General features: G+C 49.7%; 1 protein-coding gene across 1 annotated transcript; it reads right to left on the bottom strand.

The window, feature by feature from the left end:
* Positions 1–4,148: 4,148 nt before the first annotated feature.
* On the bottom strand, positions 4,149–15,251 carry ACP7 (acid phosphatase 7, tartrate resistant (putative)). Its single transcript, XM_030761426.2, is given in 15 exon segments — positions 4,149–5,083; positions 6,200–6,337; positions 9,595–9,666; positions 9,785–9,852; positions 9,944–10,001; positions 10,093–10,200; positions 10,284–10,336; positions 10,339–10,397; positions 10,496–10,558; positions 10,780–10,903; positions 11,996–12,178; positions 12,486–12,525; positions 12,527–12,693; positions 14,357–14,444; positions 14,446–15,251. Coding segments are annotated over 15 exon segments (1,368 nt in total). The 5' UTR covers positions 14,482–15,251; the 3' UTR covers positions 4,149–4,972.

A 15,251-nucleotide genomic window follows, 5' to 3' on the forward strand; every position in this document is an offset into this window, starting at 1 on the left:
GGAGCTGGGCTCCGGGCAGCGCCGCTCCAGCCTCTGATTGGTGCTGATAGTCCAATCGGAGACCTTCGGGCAGAAAATGCCAAGCAGGGATTGGAAAATTTGGAAAGGGTGCGGAGAGGCTGGCTCCCAGCCCACTTGGATTCTTAAAGGGGAAAATGGCTATCCTCTGGTAACAGAACTTCCCACCTTCCCTCAAAAGGAGTTAGGGGGTGGAAGGCAGTAACGGTAATAATGGCCAGAAACAGTTCGTAAGCATTTACTATGTGTCAGACACCCCGCCAAGTGAAATTTCTCGCTGAATACTCACAACAGTCGTATTGTATGTTAGTACCCATTTTACAGATAAAACTGAGGTTTAGAGGGGCGAACGAGCTGGTTCGGGATCACAGGAAGTAAATAGTGAGTTTTGGACGACGTCTGTCAGTCTGTCTGAGCCCGGGAACTTGGCCCGGAATCAAGGCACAGTTTGATTTAATCTTTTTATAAGGTTTTTTTTGTGTGTTTTTGTTTTTAGTATTTATTTGTAAAAAATTTTTTTGAAAAAAAACCCCCGTAATCTAAACTCGGACATCTTTTTCTGTGATTGCACTCATTGAGCTCCAGCCAGTTTGCTCTTCCAAAAAAAAAAAAAAATCAGGTGCTCTCCCACTTCAAGGTCATTGCATTGCCTTTTCCTTCTGTCTGGAATAGACTCTTCCCTCAGGTATCGTCATGGCTACCTCCCTTCTGTCCTTCAGGGTTTTACTCAAATGTCATCTTATCAGTGGGACTGTTCCTGCCCACGCTGACTAATGCAGCAAACATCCCTCTCACATGCTACTAAACCCCTTACCTTGTCTGCTTTTTCTTATTTTCTGTTGCTCAAATCATCTTCTAACATACTAGATGATTAGATAATCATAGTTACTGTTTTTTGGCTCTCTCCGCTGCTGTCGTGTCAGCACCATGAGAGCATTGATTTTTGTCTGTTTTGTTCACTGTACTTGCCCATTTGTTGAATGGATGGTTGGATGAGTTGTAAATCCACCTCTGCAGAGGTACTTTTAAATATTTAGTGCATCTCCCTTGCCCCAGCCCAGTGTCTAGCACATAGTAGGCATTTAATTAGTATCTGCAGAAGCAATGAATGAGTGATTGCATAATGTCTTTTTTTCTGTGCATTTACCTACCTTTTATTTATTTTTAAAATAAATTTATTTTTAATTTTGGCTGTGTTGTGTCTTCACTGCTGCGCTCAGGCTTTCTCTAGTTGCGGCGAGCAGGGGCTACTCTTCGTTGCGGTGCGCGGGCTTCTCATTGCCGTGGCTTCTGTTGTTGCAGAGCACGGACTCTAGGCGCGTGGGCTTCAGTAGTTGTGGCTTGCAGGCTCTAGAGCACAGGCTCAGCAGTTGTGGCGCCTGGGCCTAGCTGCTCCGCGGCATGTGGTATCTTCCTGGACCAGTGCTCGAACCTGTGTCCCCTGCATTGGCAGGTGGATTCTTAAGCACTGCGCCACCAGGGAAGCCCCCTACCTACCTTTTAAAACAGAATTGGAAACACATTTATAAAGAATTTTGTATCTTTTTAAAACAAGACTATAAATATCACCAGTAACTTTCCAGGTCATTAAATATTCTTCAAGAACATTTGTTTTAATGGCTGCATAAGATGCCATTCTATCAATGAACGCTAATTTGTCTGAACCACTCTTTCTTGTTGAACATCTAAACTGTGATAAATATTTTGCTATTATAAATAATTTATCCCACCCCAAAAAATCCAAGCAGTTAAATATTTGTGCACGTCTTTAATTATTTCCTTTGAAAAGATTACCACAGATGGAACTGCTGGGTCAAAGGAAACGTACATCTTTAAGATTTAATAATAGTAACAGTTCCCATGCTTCAAACATTTCTGTGCACTATACACGGTGCTAAGTTGCATAATTTAATCAGCAGGGGCTGTGATTATCCCTGCTTCATAGAGGAGGAAACTGAGGCTTAGAGAAGTAACTTCGTTTGCTCGAAACCACACACTGGGCTCATCCCTAGCTTTGATGCCCAAGTAAGGCTCTCGCTAACTTCGCTCTGCTGCCTCCCCACGGCCTGGGACACACATTGCCAAGTTGTGCTGCAGGGATCCAATTCACACACCCGCCAGTGTTCGGAGAGAATATGCCCCTTAAACTACCCTTGCCAGCATTAAACATTCTTGTTCTTGTGCTCTTTTGAAGTCTTTCTGCCTTACTGAGTCTCCGTTTTTAAAAAAAAACAAGTCTTGGGACTTCTCTGGTGGTCCAGAGGTTAGGACTCTGCCCTTCCACTTCAGGGGACACAGGTTCAATCCCTGGTCCCTGGGCGGGGAACTAAGATTCTGCAACCCCACCTCACCCCCCCCCCACAAAAAAAAACAAGCAAGTCTAGTAGCTGAGACGATGGCACTTTATCCAAGTCCCAGTGATGGGAGGATGGCTGGGTACAGCCTTTGTCTCTCTCTTTTTAATTTTATATTGGACTATAGTTGATTTACAGTGCTGTGTTAGTTTCAGGTGTACAGCAAAGTGATTCACTTACACATATACATATATCTAGTCTTTGCCTCTTTAATACCCTGTACACAGTGCAGGGCATCAGGCTCTAGAACCCATGTTTGGGGAAGCCCTCCTGTAACTTAGTTGGGGATCTCAGTCAGAGATCAGAGCCCTGGAACAAGCCCAGTGGTAGATCTGCTCCAAGGGTTTCCTCGGGATGGGCGATCAGGCCCTTCTACTTCAGGGCCCTGGGAGAGGAAATCGGGCCCCAAGAACCTCCTATAGCAGGCTTCCTGGAGGGGTTGGTGAGGAGGTGACCCCCAATAGATGGAAAAGGTGAGGAGAGTGAGGAGGATTTGGCCTCATAAAAATGATAAATTTTGGGCTTCCCTGGTGGCGCAGTGGTTGGGAGTCCGCATGCCAATGCAGGGGACACAGGTTCGAGCCCTGGTCCGGGGAGCAGCTAAGCCTGTGCGCCACAACTGCTGAGCCTGCACTCCAGAGCCCATGAGCCACAACTCCTAAAGCCCGAGTGCCTAGAGCTCATGCTCTGCAACAAGAAAAGCCATTGCAGTGTGAAGCCCGCGGAACGCAACGAAGAGGAGCCCCTGCTCGCTGCAACTAGAGAAAAGCCCGCACGCAGCAACGAAGACCCAACACAGTCAAAAATAAATAAATAAATAAAATAAATACATTTTAAAAAAAATGATAAATTTCAATACATCATGGAAAAAGATCAGTGGCAATATATAGATGGCAAGCAAAGCTTCCTGTCCTTTATAGGTAAAGAGCATTTACGAATTTGTGGTCCAGTGGTTAAGACTCCACACTCCCAATGCAGGGGGTCCAGGTTCAATCCCTGGTCAGGGAACTAGATCCCACATGCCGCAGATAAGCGTTCACATGCCACAACAAAGGAGCCAGTGAACTGCAACTAAGGAGCTCTCGAGCCACAACTAAGGAGCCCATGTGCCACAACTAAGAAGCCGGTGAGCCGCAACTAAGGAAACTGCCTGCTGCAACTAAGGAACCCAACTGCTGCAACTAAGACCTGGCACAACCAAGTAAATAAAAAAAAAAAAAAAAAGAAAGAAAGAAAGAAACTGCAAGGAGCCTTGGGCCTAGTGGAGCCTGGGGGGGAATACGATGTGAGGAGGCTGAAACTGCATGGCGCAATGGAGGAATACATGTGCCATCAGCCAGAGCTAGGGGCTCACAGGCTTCTCTCAGGGGAGCCCTCAGCCCTGGGGCCAGAGCCCAGCCTTTGCCTAGGACTTCTGGAGTCAGATCCTGTCCATCCGCAGCTCAGAGCCCTCCCCTGGTTCCATGTCACTCAGGGTAAAGGGCAGAGTCCTCCCTGTGACCCACAAGGCTCCACACGTTCTGCCCCAGTCACCTTCCTGCCCTCATCCCCACTCTTCCTCTCACTCCCTCTGCCCTCTGACAGGATGGGCGTGCTTCTGTCTCAGGGCCTGTGCATTAGCTGTTCCTCTGCCTGAACTGCTCTGCTCACGTGGCTCCCCCTTCAGATTCCTTCAGATCTAAACATCACCCTCTCAGTGAGGTCTCCCTGACCACCCTCGTGAAAACTGCCACTGCCCCCCACTACTCTCTATCCCCCTTCCCGCTTTTTCTGTGCATTATCACTATTACCATTATATGTTTTACTTATTTATTGTGTTTGCTGTCCGACACCCTGGATAGAATGTCGGCTCCATGAGGGCAGACATCTCTGTGTTGTTCACAGCACGGAGAACAGGTCCTGGCACATGACAGGTGCTCAATAAATACCGATTGAATACAGGAAAGGAAGAAGGGAAACACAGGGAGGGGGAAAAATTTAAAAAGGGAGGAAAATGGCAGCTCCGTGAGCTCCTAAGCTTGTCAGCTGCCCCAGTTGGAAGTTAGGAGTGTTAACACTTCCCGCCTTCCAGGATAAGTCAGTGCCAGGCTGGGAAACTGAGGCATGAAGGACACTGGTTACCGCTCCTTGGGCCGTTGGAGGCAGGCCTCTGATTGGCACTAAGGGCCGGCCTGGAGGAGAAAGTCACCATCGCCACCTGCTGGACAATGGTGTCATGACAGCCATACCCACCCTGCTGACTTGGGGCTGCTGATGGCCCTTGCTCCGTGGTCAGGAGAGGAGTTGGCCCAGTGGGGCATCCCCAGCAGAAGTTCAGAGTCCACAGAGACACAGCCATAAGCCTCTTTACTCCTGAGGCCCTGTGGACACTCTGCCCAGTCAGTGCTATGCAGGAGGGCAGGGTTGTACCACCCAAGACCTGTCTTGCTTCACTTTGCCCGTACAACTGCTCTCCCAACACAGCAGGTTGGGACCCCCACCTCTCGGGGAGGGGAGAGCTGCTCCAGCTCCCTCAGGGCTGCATCCACCCCACATGGGACCTAGGAAGGTAGAGGAGTCGAGGACCTCCCTGACACCCTCCCGGGCCTGGGTACCCCAGCCTAGGTAACAAGGCCCAGGGTTCCTGATGAGAGCTGTCTCCATCCCCAGAGGTACATCATCCGGCCAAGCAGAGGTCTCATCACCCAGACATCGTCCACAATCTTCCCATCATGCAAGGGACAAAAAAAAAAAAGGAGGTAATGAAGGCTGAAAGCCCAGATTCTGGGGCCAAGTGGCCTGAGTTCAAATCCCAGCTCTGCCTCTGATAGGCTGTGTGACCTTGGGTGAGCTATTAGACCTCTCTCGGTGTCAGTTTTCCTCAACTGGAAAGTGAGGATGATAGTAATAGTACCTACATCATAGCTATCATGAGAATTAAGTGAGATATTTGGAAAAGGCTGAAAAGGGAACCTGGCACAAGGCAAGGACTGGGTAAGTGCGGGCTATTATTATTAGAGCACAAACCCTGGAGTCAGACAAAACTCACTTTATATCCCAGCAAAGCCACTCCCTATGTGGCCTTCAGCACATGCCCCTACTCTGAGCCTCACTTCCATATTCCATAAAATGGGGAGAACTGAATAGATAACATACACAAGAGCCTGCCTGTGGTGTATGGGCTACACAGTAAATAGTAGTTATTTATCATAAAAAGAGTATGGTCTTTGGGGTCAGATCTTAGTTCTGCACCCTCTGGCTGTGTGACCCTGGGAAAATTACCTCCCCTTTCTGAGCTGTAAAATGAAAAGAAAATTTGTCACATGGTATTGTTTTGGTGATTAAAGGGACTAAATATAAGGCATCCAGTTCAGAGTCTGGAACACAACAGGTGTTCAATCAATCAGTTATTAGCACCCTTATAAAACTACAATGGCAGAAATAAAGAAAGGTGAGCCATGATTATTTGGGTCTGTCTAACCTTAAGCCATCCCTACCACACACACATCATATTACTTTCCCTCTACCTGTCTCCCACAACCTACCTTTTTCTTCCCCTGCTTCACGTTGATAAATACCTATAGAGTCGACTGTGTTTTAGAAACTGCTCTAAGCACTTTATATACAATAAGTCATTCAACCCTGTGAGGTAGAAACTATTAATATCCCCATTTTTCAGATGGGAAAACTATGGCTCAAAGTTGCTTGAGGTCATCCAGCTGGTAAATAGCAGAGGCAGGAGTTGAACCCAGGATTTCCAGCTCTCACGTCCACTTTTGAAACCACTTGGCTCCAGAGCATGCTAGGCCTGGTTACTCAGGCAGGTGATTGGGCCACTGCTCACTGACCTGGTCATCAGACACCTGCTGGATGTGGACACGGGTCTCATTGAGGTCGCGTAGCCGTGTGTACCCGTGCTCTTTGATGAGCACGGCGCTCCAGGGCCGCGGGAAGAGGGTTAAGGGGGTCAGCCGCTCCTCACAACCCTGCCGGAGAGAATCATTTAGACCCAGGGCTGGCGCAGGTGGAGTACCCACTGGGGAGCAGAAAAGACCTGCCAGGCCGGGACCCTGCCACCCCCAAGGAAGACAAAGCCAGTTAAGACTTGACCTTAATAATTGCTCACAGCTGAGTGTTTTGACCCAACCAGGCTTCCTGGTTCTCTGACTTCTAGAACAGTGCATGGCTGTACAAGACTGTCCACTGCAGCATTTTCTCGAAAAGCCCTGAGCTGGAAGCCAGCCAAACGGCCATCAATGGGGGTCAGTTAAATAAATTATAGGGTAGCCATCACAAAGTGGGGCTGTATAGAAAAATGGCCAAGACGTATGGTTAAGGGGAAAATGCAATTCACAGAATAGAAGAAATTGGTGGCTCTCAACCGTCGCTGCACAGCAGACCCTCCAAGAAAGCTATTGAAATCGTCATTGTCTGGGGGAGAGGAAGTGCTTATCCTTGCAGTAGAAACCCAGGTAATGTGAGCAGAAAGGATGAGGGAGCATCAGCCTCAAAAACAAAAGAAGTCACCATTTTGCAGCCATCATCATAGTAACTGACTGAAGCCAGAACCATCAATGGATGGTCAAAGTAGCGGCGAAAATTTGAGGAATATCAGGATATTTGTGGAGTCTCAAAGTATCTCCAGGAGACCCTTGTTAATTTTAAAGGGGAAAACCGTGACTATGGTGGAGGAGATGTGTAAACTGAGACTTAAAGGGGCTAAAGAGATACCATGCACCTCCTCATAGGGTGCACTGAAAAGAACACAATATCGCTTTTGTCTATTCTTACCAAAAATGTGTAACTTCAATCTAATCACCAGCAAACATCAGACAAATCCGAACTGAGGGATAGTCTATAAAACAACTTTGCTATGCTCTTCAAATTTTTCAAAGTCATGAAGAATGAAGAAAGAGTGGGGAAATGTTTCTGATTAAAGGAAGGGAGAGGGGGCTTCCCTGGTGGCGCAGTGGTTGAGAGTCCGCCTGCCGATGCAGGGGGCGCGGGTTCGTGCCCCGGTCCGGGAGAGTCCCACGTCCCGCGGAGCGGCTGGGCCCGTGAGCCATGGCCGCTGGGTCTGCGCATCCGGAAGCAGTGAGAGCCCAGCGTATCACAAAAAAAAAAAAAAAAGGAAGGGAGAGAGATAAGACACAGAAGTAGAATGTATGATCTTAGACTAGATTCTGGACCAGAAAAAAAAAATTCTTTAATTTAAAGGACATGAATAGGACAATTGGCTAAATTTGAATGAGATTAGATAATGGTATATTATCAATGTAAACTACTTGAATCTGATTATTATACTGTACTGATGTAAGAGAATGTCCTCGTTTTCTTAGGACATACAGATGGAAAGATAAAGGGGCATCATTTCTGCAACGTGCTCTTCATCGGATCTGAAAATAATAGTAAAATGTAAACACACACACACACACACACACACACACTTAGACAGACAGACAGAGAGACAAAAATAGAGATTGAAACAAGTGTGGTTAAATATTCATATTTGGGAAATCTTGGTAAAGGGGATATGGAACATCTTTGTATTATTTTTGCTACTTTTCTGTAAGTCTAAGTAATTTCAAATTTTTAAATGAAAGAAAAATCTAATCTGCACTGATTAAGGTCAGAATAGTGATCACCTACAGCTATGAGGAGCCACCTGTACTGATAACATTCTATTTCCTGCTGCAGGTGGTGGCCACACAGGGGTGGCAATGCCAGGGCCGAGCCCTTGGAGATTCTGGTGTTTGTTCTGGGGTTGGGCCCAGGCACTGGAGTTTTAAAACCTTCCCAGGTAATTCTAACGTGCACCAAGGCTGAGAACTGCTAGGGTATGAAGAATGATCCAAGCTGTTTTTAAAAAGTGGGTGATGCCATAACACATCTCTATTGAGACAATGACTCATTTGCATACATGGAAAATATTCTCAAATGCCACCCGAGATGTAACCATTGAGAGTGGGATTAAGAAGGGTGTGGAGAGTTCTACCTCCTGCCCTCTGTTCTGTTTGAATTTTTATCATGAGAAGTTCTTACTTTGATCTCACTAATTTGTAAGAAACAGCTTAAAAAATAAGCCCTTGCTTCTTGTGGAAGTGACTGATTCCAAGGCTCGGCGGGTGGGGGTAGGGGGACAGAAGATGATCCTGGAGCACCCTGTAGTGCCAAAAAGTAAGAGAGACCCCCACAAAACGACAGGGACACATCGAAAGGACACAGGGCCTGATCTGAAGAGTTCTCAGTGGCCAAAGTTAGAGCAATCTAGGCAGCAGCATAAACAGCAGGCGTATTGGATTAGAGCCTACGGGAGAAGATAATTACCCATGAGTCCATACTAGTATAAATCCATAGCTAACTAACCAAATAAATGGGGCAGAAGGGACAACTCTTCCTCATGGGAGGATGCTAACTAATAAATCGAGGAGGAATGAGGGAAATACAAGATCCCCAGTAGAACACCCCAGTAATCACTGTAACAGACAAGACCCACTGATGGGTTCAAAAATTAGCAGGTGAAAGTTGGAGGAGAAACAGGACATTTGCAGGGTCTAAAAGCATCTCCCCCAAGATGTTTATCAACTAAAAAGGGAAATACAACAACTTTACAGAGCAAGAACCCAGCAGACACTTCCTTAAACAGGTGATTCAGAGAAATCCCTCCAGGAATGAGACACAGTGAGGACAGGGACCCCCCGGTATGGCCCACTGAGAAGGATAGACCATCATTTGTGACTCTGTGGCCCCAAATGCATAACCCGAATCTTGGCAGGAGAAAACAGCAGACAAACCCAGATCCAGGTGCATTCTGAAAAAAACAACTGGCCTGAATGAAAGACAAGGGAAGAGGGAGGAACCATCACAGTTTGGAGGAGACTAAGGAGACACAATAACTAAATACAGTGTGGGATCCTGAAACAGAAAAAGGTCATTGGTGGGAAAGCTGGTGCAATGTGAATAAAGTCTGGAGTCCAGTTACAATGATAATAATAAGCCCTCTGCCCTGGATCCATCCAGTAGACCTGGGCAAGCACCCCCTGCCCCCGCCACTTATTGATCCTGTGATTCTGAAGGAGTATTTTACTGTCTGAGCCTCTGTTTCCACATCTGTGCAATGGGCATGCCATTGATACTAGGTGCATCTAACCACCTAAGAGATGAGGCACCCAGGCTGGTACAAGCGCAGCCCTCAATAGATCAGAGGCCAAAGCAGCACCCCCCCTCCCCCCACCCTGCTCGCGGCAGATCCGGTGATGATGTGGACGGGGACTCGAGGGTGGGTGTAGGGCATCTCTCGGCTGCCATTAAATACCTGGAGAAGGGACAAAGGGGAGGGGCCTGTCATACCCAGCCAGGCCCCGCGGCTCTGACCTTGAGGGGGCGGTCCACTGACAGCAGCCACATGGGTCTCAGCCCACCCCAGGCCTCACATGGTAGTTGTAAATTGGCCACGGGTGTTCATAGGAGCGTTCGTGAGCCCACAGCTGCAGGTCCACCCCTGATACAAAGCAAGAGGGGGGTCAGGTCCCTGAATCCAGGAGAGATGGGGGGTGGGGCCTGGGGCTGGGGAGTCCCCTGGGGTCACTCACCGTATTTATAGAAAAGATCCTCCAACTCATAGAACTTGCCGAGGAGGCCTCTGCGAACCTGGGCCGGGTGAGCAAGGAGGTGAGGGGTGACTCGGGCCAACCCCCCTACCTGGATTTCAGCACCTTTTCCCCAGGGAGGGGTTCCTCACCTTGCTTTCACGCCAGGTGCAGTCATCCCAATCAGCACTGGAACAGTACATGGGCCGGTGACCCATGGTAATGATCCACGGCGGGGCTGCTGGGTTCTTATTGGCTTTCTGCAGAGAAGGGCGCAGTGTGAGGGGCAGGGGTTGCAGGAGGGGGAGGCGAGGCAGGTCCAAGGAGGACATCCACAGGTTACCTGGAGGTCGCTCTCCAGCCAGCGAAACTGTCTCTCTACCAGGTGGCGCCCTAATGGAGAAAGAAATATACCTCGGTGGAGAAGGAAATGATGTGTACCGGGCCCAGATCCCAGCTGGAAGGGTCAAAGGGCAGGGGTCAAATATGGGGTCTCTCCTGCATCTCCCATCCTTCAGGGGAGGGAGGTCAGTCCCCCAGCTTCCCCCAGGTTACCTGTACCACAGGCCTTCACTGTCCCCTGGCATGATGAAGCGAGCTTTGTAGTTGGAGAAGTTGCTGGATAAAAGGAAGTAAAACGGTGGGGGGAGGGTCTGGGTGCCCCCGCCCGCCCCCACCTCCCACTGTCAGGCCAGGCCTGGCTCCCAGCCCAGCCCTCATCTCCTTCCCTCTCACTTCCACAAATGAGCTGCTGCAGTACGAGAGACTAAGGTGAGACACTAGGAAGGACTGTTTTCTTTGGCCAGGCCCTTGCCCACCCTGAAGCCCTCAGGCCTCACTAGTGGTCTTCGTGATTCCCAGGACACGTCACGTATGGCAGGCTGGCGGCCACAGGTTCAATGAGATTCATGAACTTGTCCCTGACGTGAGCGTTGTCCTGATCCACGTTGTAGGTAAAGTCTCCTGGGGGGTGGAGGAGAGAATGAGGACCCAGACCTGGCTCTGCTTTCTCCAGACTTGAGAGACCTGGTTGGTCACGTGCGGGCTGTGCAAGTCCTGGTCGCCCCCACTGTGAGGCGTCCTGGTTCTCCGATCCCTACCTCACACCCACCCGCATGTGCGCTTGGAACCATTTCCTGAGCCTCTGGTCCCTGAGGGCCCCTGCAGGACCTTGCCAGTCTCCTGTACTCTGAGCACACCAGCCGCCATCTCACCCCTTCTCAGAGTAATAACAACGTTAAGACTGACACAGTCTGGGAACTTCCCTGGTGATCCAATGGTTTAAGACTCGGTGCTTCCACGGCAGGGGGCACAAGTTCGATACCTGGTCAGGGAACTAAGATCCCGCATGCCCCTCGGTGGGGCCAAAATAAACAAATAAAAAAATATATAAGGGTGAATTAAAAAAAAAAAGACTGAGATAGTCTAGTCAGGTACTGGTTTTGTACCAGGCACATTTTCAGATGCTTTACATGCTCGATCACCTGAATCTTCAAAACACCCTCTGAGGTGGATGTTATTATCATCCCCGTTTCAGATGGGGAAACTGAGGCCCAGAGGGGTTAAGTGCTCGTTTAAGGTCACAGAGCTGGTTAGTGAGGATCCAGGAATCGAACCCTGGGAGCCTGATTCCAGAGTCTACTATGGCTTTGAACTATATCGGCCCCAATCTCCATCTCCCATCTGGTTCCCGTCCTCTCAAATCACAACAGAAATGATCATGACAACAAACACTTATGTAGCACTTACAACAGGACAGGCAATATCGACTTATTTAGTCATCACAAGAGCCCTATGAATTCTAACCTAGTCTTAGCCCTTATAACAATAATACAGAGGAGAAAACCAACGCACATAGCTCGAAGCGTCAAGACTGATTTTAACCTGGGCAGCCTGGTTGACCACAACACCGTCTCTGTGGCCAGTCTCATCCCCCATCCTGCAGAGCCACGCTAGCCCCGACCCGGGTCCCCTCCGCAGTCCTGGCGTTGCCTCCCACCCAAGCTCCCCCTCTCCGACCCCAAACCTCCAGGCGCACCCTGGCCGATGCCTCACCCACATGAAGAACAGCGTCATACCTGCCCTGCTGGGTGTCGCTGCACAGTCGGGGTAGGGCCCTAGGATTGTCAGTCCCTATGTCCCCAAACACAGCCAGACAGGGGCTCCAGTGGGGCCCATTCTTCAGGGCCCTGAAGAGGAACCGACGGCTCCAGCCCTGAGTACTGCCGCAGCGGTAAACTGAGGGGAAAGGAAAAGGCCACAGTCGGCTGGGGAGTGGGGTGGGGGGCGCCCCAGGATGTCTCCTTCACCCCCATCCATCTTCAATTGGTGCGGGGATTGAATGGGTCTGCCCTATGCCCCTTCTGTCCACCTCACCCCAGGTCCCCAGCCTTCCATTTTCATCCTAGGGTCTTATACAATAGGCTTGCAGATAAGCAGAAGGGGTACCAGCCCACCTGAGCCACCTGCCAATAGCAGCTTCTAGCCCACATCCCACTCCTCTTCCCATTCCCCCCCCAACACCTGGGCCCAGGGCCCCTCTCACCATACTGGACCCTGGGCAGCAGCCCCTGCAGTGTGATTCGGTCGGTGTATGTAGAGCTTCCGCCAGAGAATGCCCCCATCCATAAAGGGGCTGAAGGTGCCCTGAGCCTGGAGGGGCAGGGGCCCCCATAGCTACAGCCCGAACAACTGCACTTCCGAGGGGGTTGGGACCCATGTGGTCCAAGTTACAGTCATGCAGCCTGTCTCACCTGGAGAGAAAGGAAATGGGGGTCGGGCAGTGAGGCCTGGGCAGGGGTGGGGAGGGATGTACAGAGAGTGAGGGGCAATAACGAGAGACTGAGGGGCTCTTGAACATTTAGTAGTTAAGATCACAGGTTCTGGAGCTTTCCAAGTTCAATCCCCGCTCCACCATTTCCAAGCTGTGCTTTCCTTGGGCAAGCCACTTCACCTCTCTGAGCCTCAGTTTCCTTCTCAATAAAATGGAATAATAATAGTATCTTCCCTATAGGGTTCTGTGAGGCTTAGATGAATGAATAAAAGTAAAGTAATATGTATAGCTGATTCACTTTGTTATAAAGCAGAAACTAACACACCATTGTAAAGCAATTACACTCCAATAAAGATGTAAAAAAATAAAAAAATAAAAGTAAAGTACTTGAAACAGTGCCTAGTACAGTCAGGGTTACATGAGTGAATGAATATTATTATTAATATCGTTACTGGGTGCAGGCCTGTTCCACGTATTTTACACATGACATAGTTTAGGGGTTGTAAACTCAGATGTCTAGAGTCCAGCTAGGTAATATACATGGGGAAAAGGGCCAGCTGTAAGGAGTAAGGCAGCAGGGAGATGTGGAGTATGTTGCAAAGCGTAGAGCCTGCACTGCCTCAGAGAGGAGCCATCGTTCAGCTCTGGGGATGGCTGCTGTGAATGAAGCAGGCCAGGTACCACTCAATCTGTCAACTTCTAGAGCAAATCTTTATACGGTGTTGTTTTTTTTTTTGCGGTACGCGGGCCTCTCACTGCCGTAGCCTCTCCTGTTGCGGAGCACAGGCTCCGGACACGCAGGCTCAGTGGCCAGGGCTCACGGGCCCAGCCGCTCCGTGGCATGTGGGATCTTCTCAGACCGGGGCACGAACTCGTGTCCCCCACATCGGCAGGTGGACTCTCAACCACTGCGCCACCAGGGAAGCCCAAAAGTATAGTTATTTTTCATGAAAAATGTCATCTACCTTACTAATGAATGGGTTTATTATTGCTCATTTTTAATGATTGAATCAATATTTTTAAATGCCTCCGTTTTAGTTTCTGTTATGGCAACTATTATGGACGTAACTCACATAAACTGAAGCTCTCTAAGGTTCTTATAATTTTTTTAGCTGTGCCAAAGCGTCCCGAGACAAAAACGTGTGAGAACCACTGCCACACGCCAAGTTCCCTTTTGCTGCTTCACAGGTGATATTTCACTTACTCGTCACTCTGAGGTCACATTAGTACTACCCCATTGTCCAGATGAGGAGACTGAGGCCAGAGAGGTTAAGTCACTTGCCCAATTTCACACGGCAGGTAAGCAGCAAAGCTGGGGTTAAAACCCAGGAAGTCTGGGTGCAGAGGGTCCAGAGTCCAAGGTCCTACTACCTCCTTGCACCTCCACCCGAAGATCAAGGACCAGGAGGGAGCTTTGTGCGAACACCACAATGAGTGAGGACGACAGCAGCCCCCTTAGGAGAGCGCTTACTATAGGCTGGGCTCCAGAGTCATTTCCTACACAGCCAGATGCGCCGCTGCTTATAATCTCCATTTAACAGTGGTGGACACATGAGTCTCAGAAAGAACCACCAGCCTAGAAATCAGTGTGGGATTCCTGAGCCTCACTGGGAAATGCCCAGGGAGAGGTCGCAGACACTTACCTGGGTAGGACAGGTGGACTTGCTCAGGGGCAGCGCTGGGAGCCTTTGGGGACCCCTGGACTCCCAGGGAGAAAAAGAGGAGCAGACTGCTAGCAGCAGGACCAGCAGGGACGAGGGGAGCACATGGTAGAGGGAAGGTGGGAAGCAGAAAGGGGAAGGGGAAGGGTCTAAAGTGTATGAGATTCCTTCAGAACAGCAGGAGCGGCTGGGGAGGATGGGGAAAGAAGGGGGATCAGGCAAAATCACACGGAGGGAGGGAGCACGGCAGGGAGGTCTTTACAGGGACGGTTATCCAGATGCTGGAGAAAAAACAAAAACAGTCGTCACTACTAAGAGGCAAATGCCCTCTGAGCCTCGCTGGCTGCTAAGCACTTTACATAGATTAGCTCATGGGAGCCTGACGACATTCCGCTGTGTGGTGGCCACTGTGACCATCAGTCCCATATCACAGATGATGAAGCTGAGCAATGGAGTGACTCAGTTGCACGGCTCAGGTGTGATGGAGCGGGGATTGGAACCCAGGGGTCCTGGCTCCAGAGCCCTTGCTCTTATCCACCGCTCACTCTCAATGCAAGAGGCTTGGGAGTGGGGCTGGGGGGTCTCAGTGTAGGAAGTTGCCTTTGGCAACCCCATCCCCAGCATTCCACCCTGCCCTCAGAGACCTCATCACCCTCTACTCCATCCTCCAACCTTCCATTTCCATCATAGTAACCTCAATCCCCCCACTCCATCCCCAGACCGCCCAAGAATTCCGTCCCACCTGGAGCAGCCCCGTCCTCCTTGCCCCTTACCCAGCATCCCATTCTGCCTTTAGTGACCCCAATTCCTCTCCATCTCCACCTGTCTCCCCTGACCCTGCACCTGTATACCCACCCTCCTCCTCCCCAGCCCTTCC

Source organism: Delphinapterus leucas, chromosome 20 (genome assembly GCF_059928025.1).
Source record: "Delphinapterus leucas isolate spDelLeu-1000000601 "Yukka" chromosome 20, BTC_Dleu_Yukka2, whole genome shotgun sequence".
Classification (NCBI taxonomy): Eukaryota; Metazoa; Chordata; class Mammalia; order Artiodactyla; family Monodontidae; genus Delphinapterus; species Delphinapterus leucas.